Below are 15,296 nucleotides of genomic sequence, written 5' to 3'. Positions count from 1 at the left end.
TGAGGAACCAGTTCTCTTTATAAAGGTATGTCATCTCAATAATGCAAACATAAATGGAAGGATTAGAAATTATCATTGTGAATCCCCAATATTATTGCTGGTGTATGCTACCGACACCATGAAACTATTCTGTGAAAGGAAAATAAGAAACAAGGTATGCCAGCTGCAAGGCAAATTATCTCCAGAGATATCTTTCCATTATCAAGGGCAAAACATCATGTCTGTGAAACCTGGATCCTCCCACCTTAGCCAGAAAGTGGATCAACAAGATGCTCAAGAGACTCAAAAAAGTTAGAATAGAAGGTTCCAGCATCTCCCATGAAGTATTGTTTCTATAAATCTTTAGCATCAATATAATCCTGTGGAAACAACAAATGAAATAATGTCTAAGAATGAGAAGAAATTCAGAGCAGATGGTGGAATTGTATCCAAAACAATTAGTTCAGACTTTGGGGTTTAGGCCAGTATCATCAAAGAGAAAAGCAAAAAAAACCTGGTGTCTAGGGTGAGTTGTTCTCGATGAAAGAAACCTGAGAGATGTAATATCTAAATAGCAGTTTATCCTTCGTTCAGGCTTTGTAAATCAGGTGGAAAAGATACAGAGGACAACCGAAGAACTTTGAACACTACAAGACTTCAAATGATATTAGATACTGTTTTCTAAATTAGGTATGATGACATTGTAGATGCCACATATACTTGTAGAAAAATTAAAAAATTTTAAAATATATATACCAGTATAGTTTGGGGGTAGAATGTTTGATATTTATATCTTAATAAAATGCAAAAAAATAGGGCCAGAGTATAGCACAGCAAGTAAGATACTTGCCTTGCATGTGGTTTAATCAGGTTCTATCTTTGGCATCCCATGTTGTCCCTGAATACCACCAGGATTCCTGATGGTATTCCTGATTCCTGATTCCTGAATTCAGAGCCAGGAGTTACCTCTGACCACTGCTAGATATGACCACTTCCCAAAAGCCCCCCTAAAATTAAAAAAAAATATTGAAACTGTTAAGTGTTAATAGGATGTGTATATGGATGTTCATTGTATTATTATATTTTGTTGTTGTTTAGGGTTTTTGGGTCACACCCAGCAGTACTCAGGGCTTAATCATGCTCCAGTAATAAGTAATCATTACTGGTAGTGCTCAGTAGACCATATGCAGTGCCAGAGATCGCCCCATGCAAAGCAAACACCTTAACCTTCGCATTTATCTCTTTGGCCACTTATTATTTTATCTTTTCTATCTGTTGAACACTTTCATGTGAAAAGATAAGAAAAAAGGTAGGTCTGTGTAAATAGCTCAGAAGGTGGGAGGGCCAGCTTTGTGTTTACAAGCTCAGAGCTCAGGTTCAATTCTCTGCACTGAATGTTTCCACAGCTCTACTGGGAGGAATCCCCAAGAACCCAGTTGGCAATAGCTCCTGAACGCCACAGTGTGTGGCCCAAAACCAAAAAAGAAAAAACTAATAAATAAATAAAAGTTCTGTGTTTTTTGTTTTGTTTTGTTTTGGGTCACACCCAGCATCGCTCAAGGGTTACTCCTGGCTCTACACTCAGAAATCGCTCCTAGCAGACTCAGGGGACCATATGGAATGTTGGGATTTGAACCACCGTCCTTCTGCATGTAAGGCAAATGCCTTACCTCCATGCTATCCCTCCAATCCCCAAAAAGTGATGTTTTAAACACACTTTATTGTGAACACTCTATAAGAAAGAACATTATTGCTATATATCAACAAGAAGAAAATTTCATATGTCCACCTTACCTCCAAGTATCAGAGCAGAACTTGAAATATGTATTTGATCACTTCAGTGAGCAAACTTCACTTTCTGGCAAGAGTCCACACTGGTACCTCACAGACCTCACGTGGCCATGCCATGTCTGTCTGCATTTCACATGGCCTCAGCAGCTAAAAATTCATGTACTCTTTTCTGAATTCCTTTGACAATATTTAATTTTTTTTCTCTTGCTACACTTCCCAGTGATATTTTAGCACACTGACCCATGTCAGCCAACACAAATGGAAGGGTTTTTAGCTGTTGGTTCTTAGATGGATTCCAATGTCTCCCATGTGCACTGCAAATGCCATCCCACTAAGTGATATCCCTCACCTTTGTTTCGTTTTTCTGCTCTCTCCAACAGAATCAGAACTAGTTAATATTACTTAACATTGAGCATGTATCATGCATCAGGCAGGCATTCACTAAGTTCACATATATATGGCATATGTACCATGGGTCCTGAAATAGCCCTGTACTATGCTAGAAATTTCATACTATGATAGAAATAATACGGAAAAGTATTTTTATTTTAAGTTTACAATTGAGAAAAAAGAAGGTATGGTAGTATGACCCATAGCAGCCAAAACAAACAAACAGCCAAGCAATCTGGTTGTCTGGTCAAACCTGACTCAAGAGAAGACCAATTGCTGCTTCTCCACTTGTCAAGTCTTGTTGATGGTACAGAATTGGTTTGAGAGCAGTGCCTTTTGCCATGGTTTTACTTCCCAGGTCCTCAGTTGCAGTTAACTCTGTTATGAAAAGATTACACATTGTAAAGTATGTTTGACAGTAGGACTTAGGATAGTCTATTGACATACTCTACATTATTAACAGATTTGCCTCACTTGTAAACTACACTTCATAAGACTAAACATAGGTAGGAAGAATACAGTGTCTATAGCTTTGAGTTTGTGCCATTTCAGGCAGCCACTAACGGACCCAGGGTGAGAGTGCCCTCCACTTTCTAGCACAATCTCTTTTTGTTCAAATTAGAAAATGTATTTATGTACCCTCCCCTGCCTTTCATAGCTGTTGCTGCTGACAGAATGACTGTGGTTTGCAAACTTGCCTGGCTTTGCACACACATCTAGCTGGCACCTTTGGTGGTTTGTCCACACTAGGTTTGTCCTTGTGCCACGGCAGCATTTGTACTCTAGCTCACTGGGGTCACACTCATGGTATTGGAATAAAGACAGGCCCTCAGATCAGTGGAATAGGCTTGAGTACTCAGAGAAGGTTCCTCAGACATATAACCACCTAGTTTTTGATAAAGGAGCAAGAAATCCTAAATGGAGCAAGGAAAGCCTATTCAACAAGTGGTGTTGGCACAACTGGTTAGCCACTTGCAAAAAAAGGAACTCAGACCCCCAGCTAACACCATGTACAAAGGTAAAATCCAAATGGATTAAAGACCTTGATATCAGATCTGAAACTATAAGGTATATAGAACAACATGTAGGTGAAACACTCCAGGACATTGAGACTAAAGGCATCTTTAAGGAGGAGACAGTACTCTCCAAACAAGTCAAAGTAGAGATAAACAGATAGAACTATAGTAAGCTGAGAAGCTTCTGCATCTCAAAGGAGATACTGCTCAGAATACAAAGGCCACCCACTGAGTGGGAGAAATTAGTCACCCAATACTCATCAGATAATGGACTAATATCTAAAATTTACAAAGTACTGGCAGAACTATACAAGAAAAAAAAATCTAACCCCATCAAAAAATGGGGAGAAGGAATGAACAGACACTTTGAAAAAGAAGAAAGGCAAATGGCCAAAAGGCACATGAAAAGATGCTCAACATCACTAATCGTCAGGGAGATGCAAATCAAAACTACTATGAGGTACCACCTCATGCCACTGAGATTGGCACACATCACAAAAAAGGAAAACAAGCAGTGCTGGCAGGGATGTGAAGAGAAAGGAACTCTTTTTTTTTCACTGCTGGTGGGAATGCCATCTAGTACAACCTTTATGGAAAGCGATATGGAGATTCCTTCACAAACTGGAAATTGAGCTTTCATACGATCCAGCTATACCACTCCTAGGAATATACCCAAGGAACACAAAAACACAATACAAAAATCCCTTCCTTACACCTATATTCATTGCAGCGCTATTTACAATAGCCAGACTCTGGAAACAACCAAAATTCCCTTCAACAGATGAGTGGCTAAAGAAACTGTGGTATTACACAATGGAATACTATGCAGCTGTCAGGAGAGATGAAGTCATGAAATTTTCTTATACATGAATGGACATGGAATCTATTATGCTGAATGAAGTAAGTCAGAGGGAGAGAGAAAGACACAGAATGGTTTCACTCATTTATGGGTTTTAAGAAAAATGAAAGACATTTTTAACAGTATCTCAGAGACAAGAGAGATGAGGGCTGGTAGGTATAGCTCATGACACGAAGCTCATCACATAGAGTGATGAGTGCAGTTGGAGAGATGACTACACTGAAACTATCACAACAGTACGAATGAATGAGGGAAGCAGAAAGCCTGTCTCGAGTACAGGTGTGGGGGTGGGGAGGAGGGAGATCTGGGAAATTGGTGGTGGGAATGTTGCACTGGTGAAGGGGGGTGTTCTTTACATGACTGTAATCATACAACTACAATCATATTTGTAATCATGGTGTTTAAATAAAGATAATTATAAAAATATGTATAAGAAAGAAAAGGGCTTTTCCAGATGGGGAAAATTTTGGGGAGAAGCTTATTTATATAACTTCTCAAAATTTTCTTGACTTAGAGTTTATTCATATATAAAAGCTGATGTGGGCATTGTCTTTCAAAGACTATTAAAGATCCTTTCATTTTCTTATCAGTAAATTAAAAAAATGCATTTATATTTTTAAAATTGCGGTTCACTCTGACCTCCTGGGAAATGTCTTTATAATGACTTTTTAGTTGCAGTCAATGTTACTTTTCAAGCTCAATTTGTTCTCATTTTGTTCAGAAGACATTTCTAGAAGCAGTCCCCCATGACCTTTGAAAGGAGCTCATTTTTCTTGTCTGTTTTCTGACTTTCAAGTATAAGATGTTTCAAGAGCAGGTGAGAGAAATATCACAGGGGATAAGGCAATTCCCTTGCACGCCGCTGATCTGAGTTCAATCTCAAAACATAAATGGTCCTCTGTGCCCCACCAGGTGTGAAGTAAGCCCTGAGCACTGTCAGATGTGGCCCTTAAACAAACAAACAAATATTCCAAGAGTGATTCACTCCCATCTCTCTCCCATCTATCATCCTGGCATCAGCCACTACTCCAAAGAGCCTTGGTATTTTTAGGTGAGGGACAGGAAGAGGGGAAGTTGTATGTAGGATGGAAATCTGGGTAAGGAGTAATTGTTTTTAGGTCTTTAATTCATGTTACTTTTTTCAATTTATTTAAGGTATTTACTTCCTTTTTTATAATAATTTTTATTTTGACCAAAGTGATTACATATCTTTCACAGTAATATTTTAGGTACATATTAACATTGAATCAGAGGAATTCCCATCACCAAAGTTGTCCTCCCTCTACCCCCGTTCCCAGCTTGCATCCCATATCCCTTACCCCCCAGGTAAGGTCCCCTCTGTGTCTAGCTTACTACTTAGTGATCACACAACTGTTTGGTCTTGGTACCCTCCATTATTTCCCCCTTAATTTGAGAGGTGGAACTAGATGGTTCAAGTTATGTGGTTCTGTTTAAAGAAAGGAAAAGCAATAAAATGGGGTAAAAATCAAATAAGCTGAAAATGGGCGGAGTCCTTAGAGGCTCTCTACATCAGTTTGAGAGAAGAAAGGGAAAAAGGAAGAGAAACACCACAACAATACAAAAAGAAATATCAAATAAAATAATCCAATGAGCACTACAGCAATAAAGACAAGTACCGCATTAAAAAAAAAAACACACACACAAAATAACCTTTTTTATTTTTTTTATTTTTGGTTTTAATATTGTTGTTTCCGGTTTTTTTTTTTTTTTTGCACTCTGTTTTGTTTTTATTTCAGACCGTGGTTATTCTGTGGTATTTACTTCCTTTTTATACTGTCACTTAACAGTGGAGTCTTTGTACTTAAGAACATGAGCAAAAATAACCATTTGTAAAAGTTAAAGTTTTATATAAAGAAATAATAAAACTTTTACTTAGGGAAATGAGAGAGGAGAGAGAGAGAGAGAGAGAGAGAGAGAGAGAGAGAGAGAGAGAGAGAGAGAGAGAGAGAGAGAGAGAGAGAGAGAGAGAGAGAGAGAGAGAGAGAGAGAGAGAGATCATATGCAATTCCTCCCAATTGCCAGGGCCTAAAAGGATCCTTTTGAGTTGTAGACTAACCCCATGAATGAGATGGGTCATCACATCATAACCTTTTGCAACTCGTGATGATTTTAAAAGAAGATCGGAAACGTGACCAGAGCTCAAGCTGTCTCGGCCTTGAACCTGCAGCAGCTTAGGGACTGGCAGGTGAGCCCCGGGGGGTTTGTTCAAGGGGCTTTGGAGGGACCTTAGCAACAGCATCCCCGGGCCAAGAACTGCCTCCTGCGCGCTCCTCCCCGTGCAGCGCCCATGCACCTGCCAATCCATCCAGGGCGCAGCAGGAGGACGGGCCTGGAGAGAAGCGCGTCCAACGAGGACAGTCCCCTGCTCTCCGCAGGCTGAGATGGACCAATCGGGACAGGAGGCGGTCCTGCCTTCGCCTCCCGCCCCTCCTGGGCCCGGTCTGTGTCCACCGATCCCAGGCCTCCCAGGCACAGTCTGGCGGGCCATGGCGAGCGCTGGCCGCACGGCCCTGCAAGGCGCGGAGGAGGGCGCGTTTCTCTACTTCGCCTACGGCAGCAACCTGCTGCGCCAGCGGATCCACCTGCGGAACCCCTCGGCCCAGTTCTGCTGCGTGGCCCGCCTGCAGGTCAGTGCCGGCCCGGGCCCCAACCCAGGAATTGCACCTGGGCTGGCCACATGCAAGGAAAGTGTCCTAACTGCTGGACTAGTTTCAGCACCTAGTTTTCTTGTCTTTGGTTTTGTTTGGGGGGGTTACTCCTGTTTTTGCGTTTCTTGAGGTCCGCCCAGGAAGGGAGGAACCCCCGGGGCACCCCAGCTCGACCCAGCTGGGCACCCCGCGGCTGCACTCGTGACCCCCAACGCCTGCAGTGGCCTGCCACACTCTGCGCCCCGGCATTCTATCACAGTGTCCGGGCAGATAGATAAAGGGTGCTTTCTGCTTTGCTTTGGTACTTGCTTATTGCATCTAGAGTTAAGGCTGATTTAAGGAACAGGAACAATAATAAGGCAGGTAGAGCAGTTGACTTGCTTAAGGTCCAGCCAGATGGTTCCCCCAAATCCCACCATGGTTAATTCTGGAGTGCAGAGCTGGGAGTAAACCCAGTTGCACTTTTGGATGTGACATCCCCCTCCCCCAATAAAAGAAAGTCGCTGGTTTAAGAGAAAATCATGTGTTGAAAAGCTCTTTGAGAGCTCAGGGTAAAAGGGAAAGTTGGACCTCAAAAACCTATCTGGTTGACTAGATAGGCAGACACAAAACTGCTCAGCGAATAGCCAGTAAACCCTCTCTCAACTCAGGAAGCCACAGCTAACCTTAGCAAATGTGAAGACGCCATGGAGCCTACCTGCCACAGTACTCACACCCTGTAGTTCCTGAAACCAGGTGGCCCCCCAGAGGGGTTTTCTGCTGCCCACCCCTGGACATGAATTTCTAATTCAGATCATAGACTGAATCTCTTGTTGGAACAGAGCTTGGACTATGCCCTGACTGCTAGCAGAGCTGGGAGAACCAACTTCTGACACAGAAAGCTTCCAAACACACCACCTCCCAGACCCTATGACAGAATTCTCCAACTATGACAGATGCTCCTAGTTTGGGTAAAGGAAAAGTTTTGAGTTAATGATTCTTTAGTTACAGGAATGATTAGTCTTAAAACAACAATAACACCAAGACAAGTGGCCAGAGACAGAGTAGAGTGGGCAGGAAACTTACCTTGTATGAAGTCTACCTGGGTTTAATCTCTAGTACCCCATATAGTCACCACCCCAAGCCCTATCAGGAGTGAACTCTAAGCACAGAGCCAGGAATGAGCTCTGGGCACTGCTGAGTGTGGCCCCCAAACAAACAAAAATAGTCTTTAAAAATGGAAGGAAGCACTGGAGAGGTAGTACAGTGGAAAGGGACTTTTATTATATATGGCTGACCCCAAGGTCAATCCTCAGCACCCAATCTGGTCCCCAGTGTACAGTCAAGAGTGATCCCTGAGCACAGAATCAGGAGGAGACATACAAGTTGCCTTAGGAGTGGATGAATTGGGGTCTTGACCCTGCTTAGATGCTTCCTGAAATTGACACCTCTATGTGGACACTGGAATGGTTGTGATGGGTGACTAGAGGTGGAACAACCACCACCAAGCCAAGCAGAAGGAATGGTGTGTGTAGTCGAGCTCCATGAGCAGGAGTTTGGTGAGGGGCCTGTACCATAAAGACAGGAAGATCCATATCTAAGAGGGGCACAAAGGCCAGAGGAAACTTCGGATTTTATCTCAAGAATAGCTTGAAAATCCGTGGCAAAATAAAAATCCTATTTAAGACTTTGAAAGCTCATTCTGATTGCTCTGGAAAATGGGGAGGTCACAGACATCACTAGATATGGAGAGCCCTGTTACAAGCTTTAGCAAGTGGTAGCAGTCCTTGTCATGGACAGTGGCACATGGACCTCGTGGAACGGCAACTGAGGGCAGAGCCTGAGAGCTGTTTTGAGGTAGCAGAATTACCTATCAAAATTATCTAACATAATTAGAATGCCCTTGGTTGTATAAGGAGAAGGCTCTACTGGAAAAGACATGGGGTTTGTTTTTGTATTTCAGGGGCTTCTCACCAAACTCCAGCTCATGGAGCTCGACTACACACACCATTCCATTGCTCTTGAGTAGTGTTCAGGGACCATGTGGTCCCAAGGTGTTCCAAGGCAAAGAAAGAGCTCAAGGCTTTTAAGTTATCTTCTTGCCTCTAAGTACTTTTGAAGCTCAGTAGAAAGATCTCAGTTGGATTAGAAATAGATTGAAGTGGCCTAGAGATATCTTTGCAAGCTTAGCATTCAGGTTCTATGCCCAGCACTGCCTGGTCCCCATAGCACTGACTAAGTATACTTGCCCAAGTATAGAGAAAGAGGCCCTAAAACTGAGTTCTGAAAAGCACTTCACATTTTAAGACTGGGTAGCAGAGTTGGAGAAACAGAGAGAAACAGAGATGAAAGCCAGCAAGGAGGCAGATGGAGATAACGGAGTCGATTGTTCAAAATAGCCAGAATCAGGAATAGAATTTGCTCATTAGATGTGGCTGTGGACAACCATCCTAGAATGGGGTGTCCTAGTGCGTTTTTTTTTTTTTTTTGTCCTAGTGTACTTTAAATTCTGTCAGACTGCTGGGTATCCTATCAGGGATACTTGGTTCAAACAAACGTTGGTATGCTTGGCACTGAAACCACCTTTTCGTCTCAAATGTCCAAAAAGATTTTGACAAACTACAAGCTGACAAGGTTAACATAGAAATATTGGCTTATTGTTTGGTTTAACCACCTACATTTATTATTATTTAGGAAATGAAATACTGAAAAGATAGAATTTTTCCTGGTTCACCCATTCCAGACTATCATTCAAAATGATAGTCTCACCTACAGAATCCAACAGTGTTTCAGTGCAGTTGTTTCATTATATTTTTTAGCTTTTTTCTCTTATTTTTATAAAACAATATGATTTACTAAGTTGCTCATAGTATACTCATTGCAGGCATTAGATGCTGAAACATCAATCCTGCCACCAGTATAACATCCCTTTATCAGTATCCCCAATCTCTTACTCACTACCATAGCCTTCTCCATGCAAGCACAAATAAATTTACTTCATATTTCTTATTACAGCACAAAGACAAATGGAATTATCAAAACTTAGATGAATGCAGGTTAAGTAGAAATGATTGTTATATTTTTCCATGATATTACTAAAGTCAATGTCTAAAGTTTTGTTAGGCTATGATTGGTACTAGCTGAGCCTTCTGTGTTACTGATTAGGTTCACTAAGCTTAGTTGATTTCTATGGAACTTTCCAAGCAGACTTCCTGTGACACTATGGGCTGACTCCATTATAAAATATTGAGATATCATGAGGCCACATGTGGATTTATAGATTTGAAACAAATTTGGTGGCTTAGCAGTTAAAGATTAAGTTATAAAGCTGGGTTGTTTCTGTTGGAAGGTGTAGGGTACGGCACTGGACTGCTGTAATTCATGCAGAAAGGGGAATCTGCCCAACCACCAACCACCACCATCTTGTTTGAGAACACCACAGAGGTACCAGCCCAGACCAGACTACCTGGGAGGTATTAGTGGACATTATTTTCTTTTTCAGGGCAGTTGTTCTTATAGTTATTAGCGATCTATTAGTATAATTCTCAAACACTATTGTTCAGTATCTACATCACTCCAGTGTCAGACCCTATAAGGCAAATTAGATGATATATGTGAGCAGGTTATTTTCGACATAGATAATAGTGGCACCTCTCTGTGCATCTGTCACCCAGCTTCAACTGTTATGCACCTGAGAGTTGCCTCTAAGTAAGAAATTATTTGGAAGTAGGCTAAGATACAAAACAGGAAACAGGTAAGTTCCTAAAGATGAACTCTAGCACTCAAACAAAAAAATGAAAATAATTGCGTTAAAACATTGAGATTATGGGATTATTTTTCTCCTCAAAAGTTTTTTCTGTTAAGACCTATATATATATGTATGTATATATATATTCAATGTACATGTCTTCTTTGAGCAGAGCACACCCTGTGATGCTCAGGGGCTACTCTGTGTTCAGGGAGCATTTCAGCAGTGCTTTGGGGATTATATTTGATGCTGAGGATTGAACCAGGGTCAGCCACTTGCAAAGCAAGTACCTTACTCTGGCCCAATTCATTTTTTTAATTTACGTTTGTTTGGAGGGAGTAAGGGTTTATGCCATACCCAGCAATACTCAGGGTTTATTACAGGCTCTCTAGTCAAAGATATACTCTTGGCAGGCTTGGGGGACCATAGGATGCCAGGGACCAGACCTGTGTTAGCCGTGTACAAGGCAAGTGTCCTACCAGCTGTACTATGGCTTTGGTCTCCCAATTCATTTTTTAAAGAAAAATGTAAAATATACATGATCCGTGTCTTTGTATTTTTCTATCTTTTGATACATAGAAGAAATTCAAAGTGAATGTTTTAATCGTACAGAATTTTTTTATTTTGAAGAATTTTTGTTCAAGTAAATGCTTACCTCTCACTTTGGTTTCCTTTGTAGGATTATAAGCTTGATTTTGGCAATGCTCAAGGCAAAACCAGTGAAACTTGGCATGGAGGTATAGCTACCATTTTTGAAAGTCCTGGCGATGAAGTTTGGGGAGTAGTATGGAAAATGAACAAAAGCAATTTAAGTTCTCTGGATAAGTAGGTAACTTCTTGTTATAAGTTAAATAATTATGAATTCGTAAAGTGCTCACATGCAAGCAAGTTCATATATATGTTGAGTTTTTAAAACCATATACCAGATATACTTTTTAAACTTTTAGAATTAATCTAAAAGCATAATAATGTGATTTTACTTTAAAAAAGACCTTAGAATAGGGGCCTCAAGCTCAATTTACCAGGGGGCTGCAGGAGGCAAAGTCGGGTGAGGCAGGGCCGCATAAGGATTTCGCTTACTGAATATTCACAATAAAAAATCACATTAGTAAGAAAAAAAATCGAAAAAAATCGCATTAAACATTTGCATACCCCGAACGGAACTGCTCGGGGTATGCGAATGTTTAATGCTATTTTTTCTTACTAATGTTATTTTTATTGCGATTATTCGGTAAGCAAATAATCGCAAATACTGCGATATTTGAAGGCCAGCCATGGGCCACAAAATGTTGTACAGAAGGCCACAAATGGCCCGCGGGCCTTGAGTTTGAGACCCCCTGCCTTAGAAGGTATATATTTTTTGACCGAGACTTGGGTAATAGTTGCAATCTCTTCTATAAAAGGTGTTCTATCTTTCTTTTTTTTTTTTTTTTTTTTTTTTTTTTTTTTTGGTTTTTGGGCCACACCCGGTAACGCTCAGGGGTTATTCCTGGCTATGCGCTCAGAAGTTGCTCCTGGCTTGGGGGACCATATGGGACACCGGGGGATCGAACCGCGGTCCGTCCAAGGATAGCGCAGGCAAGGCAGGCACCTTACCTTTAGCGCCACCGCCCGGCCCCAAGGTGTTCTATCTTTTATAGCAGCCCTTCTTTTCATTTTATTTTCCTTTTATAAAAATCTTGTTCATATTGTGAAAATGCCTTGGTTATCTATTTTTATTCTTTATGGTGGCAAGGGAATCCATAAAACATAGCTTGTAAAAATGGAAAGCAATGTTAGAAATTCTTTGTTGTTTTTTAAAACTAAAACTTTGAAGGGTTTTGTGGCAGAATTTTTGATAACTAGAACCTTCAAGAGTTCAGTAAGTGTTCAATAAGAAAGTTGACAGGAAAGAGGAGGAATTGGAAAGAGCTTATTACTTGATATATGTGACTTCTGTCTACTTGTGGAAAAGAATGAAACTTCATCTCTACTTTTCTCTGGCAAATATCCTTTTACTGTCAGAATACAGTTTATTTTGGTAGCTTACTGAGCATTGATTTGGGCAAAGATCAGAGAATCTGTTCTAAAGTTTGTTTTTAGATAGCATAAATGTGGAGAGTTTTAGAAATAATGTCAAAACAAAGCAGTAATCGTATACTCTGACTATAAGACCTTGCTTATGAGTTAACTTGGCTAAGGTCCAAAGTGATTAATATGTGGCTGGTCTGGTTGCAGGCAAGAAGGCGTTGAAAGTGGAACCTATGTTGTAATAGAAGTGAATGTTCACACCCAGGAAGGCAAAGAAATCAACTGCCGGAGTTATCAGATGAAAAATTATGAGAGTGCGCCCCCCTCACCCCAGTATAAACAGGTAAGCTGTCTTGAGATTCTTTTTTAATTTCCACTGAAATGAAGACTATGTTGATTTTGTGTGTTTAAGTTATCTACAATTAATTCATTTTCATCAAAATGTCTTTAATACAAAATTGCTGAGAGATCAAATTCAAACCTCTTCAAATGGTTTTGTGATCATAGAATTGAGCCTCTAAAATGCGTTGAATTTTGAAGGGCAGTTTCTTAAAGTAAAAAAAAAAATTGCATGGCCCAATGTATTTTTAATCAATTTATTATATATATAGTTTTTCATGAATACCCAAATAAATTTAAGTTTTTTAAAATGTATATTTCTTGTTGCTCTTGTGGATGTCATTCTCGTCAGCAGAGTTTGGGGTGCTAGTGATTGAAGCCACATACAGTATCACTGAGTCACACATATCTAGTCCCACCGTTCATTTTTATTTTATTTTATTATTATTTTTGTTTAGTTTTGTTTTTTGGGTTACACCCAGCTGTGCTCAGGGGTTACTTTTGGCTCTATGCTCATAAATCGCTCCGGGCAGGCTCAGGGGACCATTTGGGATGCCAAATGGAAGGCATGGAAGGAATTGCATGGAAGGCAAATGCCCTACCTCCTTGATATCTCTCCAGGCCCAACCTACTGCTCATTTTTATGAGGAAAAATAGAGTTTCAACAACTGTTATGTTTCTTATATCAAATGGAGAGGAAAAAACTCCTACTGCCTTTCAAAATTAGGAAAACACTTCTGCCAATTTTAGGAAAGAATGTGTGTTAGGGGTGCCAACATCCAGAGGTCAGGACTTGTTGGCAGGCACAGTCAGGGTATGCCGGGAAATTCCACTGAACACAGCTGCCGTTTATGTCTGTTGAAAGTAAGAGTACATGCCCTTAAATAAATCTTTTGAAGAATGGTGTTGGAAGGATATATAACTTTTTATTATTATTATTATTTTTTGTTTTGGAGCTGTATCCAGTGGTGCTCAAGGGTTACTCTTGACTCTGAGCTCAGAAATCACTTGCGGCAGGCTCAGGGGACCATATGGAATACCAGGGATCAAACCCAGGTTGGCCACATACAAGGCCAAACTACCCACTGTGCTATCACTCTGGCTCCAGAAATATAACTTTAATATTATAGTTATAATAAAAAATATTTGTTCTGTTGGGCTGGAGGGATAGTACAGAGGTTAAGGCACTTGTCTTGCACACAGAGACCCTCATTCTATTTCTGGTACCATATATAGTCCCCCAGACACAGCCAGATGTTTGCTGTGCTACTCCCCCAAGAAATAAAAGTTTAAAATATTTTCTATTATATTAAGGCAAATTGATACTCTTTGTTTTTAACCTTTTATTCTAAAGTTTTTCTGTTTTGTTAAAGGAAATATTTGATACTTTGATCCCACAACTCAGGCTCTAATGTATTAAATGATGTTTCTAACTAAAGGGAGTTATTTTGTTTATATCTTGCCCATTTCTAGGTCATTTGCATGGGTGCAAAAGAGAATGGTTTGCCACTGGAATATCAAAAGAAGTTAAATGCAATAGAACCCAATAAGTATCGAGGAAAGCTCTCGGATGAAATTGAAGACATTATCAAAAGGGACGAAACAAGAACTCATTAGAACATCATGAAATAAGGCCAAGGGCATTTTCTCTGTGTGCTAATCTAAATCATTTGTAGTGTTTAGAGCAGATCTGAAATGCCTGCTTACTGTATTTTCAATAATGGGCTGAAAAGATGTCTCATTTGGGCATTTCAAATGATAAAAAGAAACAAGGTTAGGACTTAGACCATGAAACATCAGAAGGGGGTTGGTGAATGGATCTGGGTACTCCTTCTTGGAACAATTCAAAGCTATTTTCTTGAGTAGATTGAAGTATAATCTTGCTCTGTGATAAGGGATAGATTTGCAGTTTTACTGATGATGCTAGGGAGTTTCCCTGCTCTGTACTTTTTGCTTTTTTTTGGTGGGGTCTTAGGGCCACATCTAGTGATGCTCAGTGGTTTTGCACTCAGAAATCACTCCTGGCAGGCTCAGGGGATAATATGGGATACCTGGGATAGAATGTGGGTCAGCCACATGCAAGCACCCTCACTGCTATACTATTCTCAAGCCCTTGCTCTGGATTTTTTGTTTTGTTTTGTTTTGTTTTTGGGCCACACCCGGCAGTGCTCAGGGGTTACTCCTGGCTGTCTGCTCAGAAATAGCTCCTGGCAGGCACGGGGGACCATATGGGACGCCCAGATTGGAACCAACCATCTTAGGTCCTGGCTCGGCTGCTTGCAAGGCAAACGCCGCTGTGCTATCTCTCCGGGCCCGCTCTGGATTTTTTAAGATCAGCTTAAGAGAGGCAAACTGTAGACAGCTGCTAATAAAAACAAAAGATGGCATTTGTTCATCAGAGGATAAACGCATTTGTGGTTTAACCTGAACCTTAGGTAAGTATTACTTTTCATTTGGTGAGAGAAACTGAAGCCATCACCACACTGGGCCTTTTCTGACCATGTATAGTTGAGAGC

The 15,296-nt window shown here is 40.6% G+C and overlaps 1 protein-coding gene across 2 annotated transcripts; it reads left to right on the top strand.

Annotated features, from left to right (window-relative positions):
- Positions 1–6,489: 6,489 nt before the first annotated feature.
- Positions 6,490–14,861, top strand: GGCT (gamma-glutamylcyclotransferase). Of its 2 annotated transcripts, XM_049785315.1 has the most exons (4): positions 6,490–6,683; positions 11,111–11,256; positions 12,649–12,784; positions 14,254–14,861. In XM_049785315.1, exons 1-4 carry the CDS (start codon positions 6,543–6,545, stop codon positions 14,395–14,397), a joined length of 567 nt encoding a protein of 188 aa, XP_049641272.1. In that variant the 5' UTR covers positions 6,490–6,542; the 3' UTR covers positions 14,398–14,861. The 2 variants fall into 2 exon arrangements, with proteins under 2 accessions (XP_049641272.1, XP_049641273.1); XM_049785316.1 differs by lacking the exon at positions 12,649–12,784 and having other exon boundaries at positions 14,254–14,311.
- Positions 14,862–15,296: the final 435 nt, after the last annotated feature.

This window comes from Suncus etruscus, chromosome 13, assembly GCF_024139225.1.
Source record: "Suncus etruscus isolate mSunEtr1 chromosome 13, mSunEtr1.pri.cur, whole genome shotgun sequence".
Classification (NCBI taxonomy): Eukaryota; Metazoa; Chordata; class Mammalia; order Eulipotyphla; family Soricidae; genus Suncus; species Suncus etruscus.
Note: the sequence above shows the minus strand (reverse complement) of the source record. Positions and strands in the feature narration are given on the sequence as shown.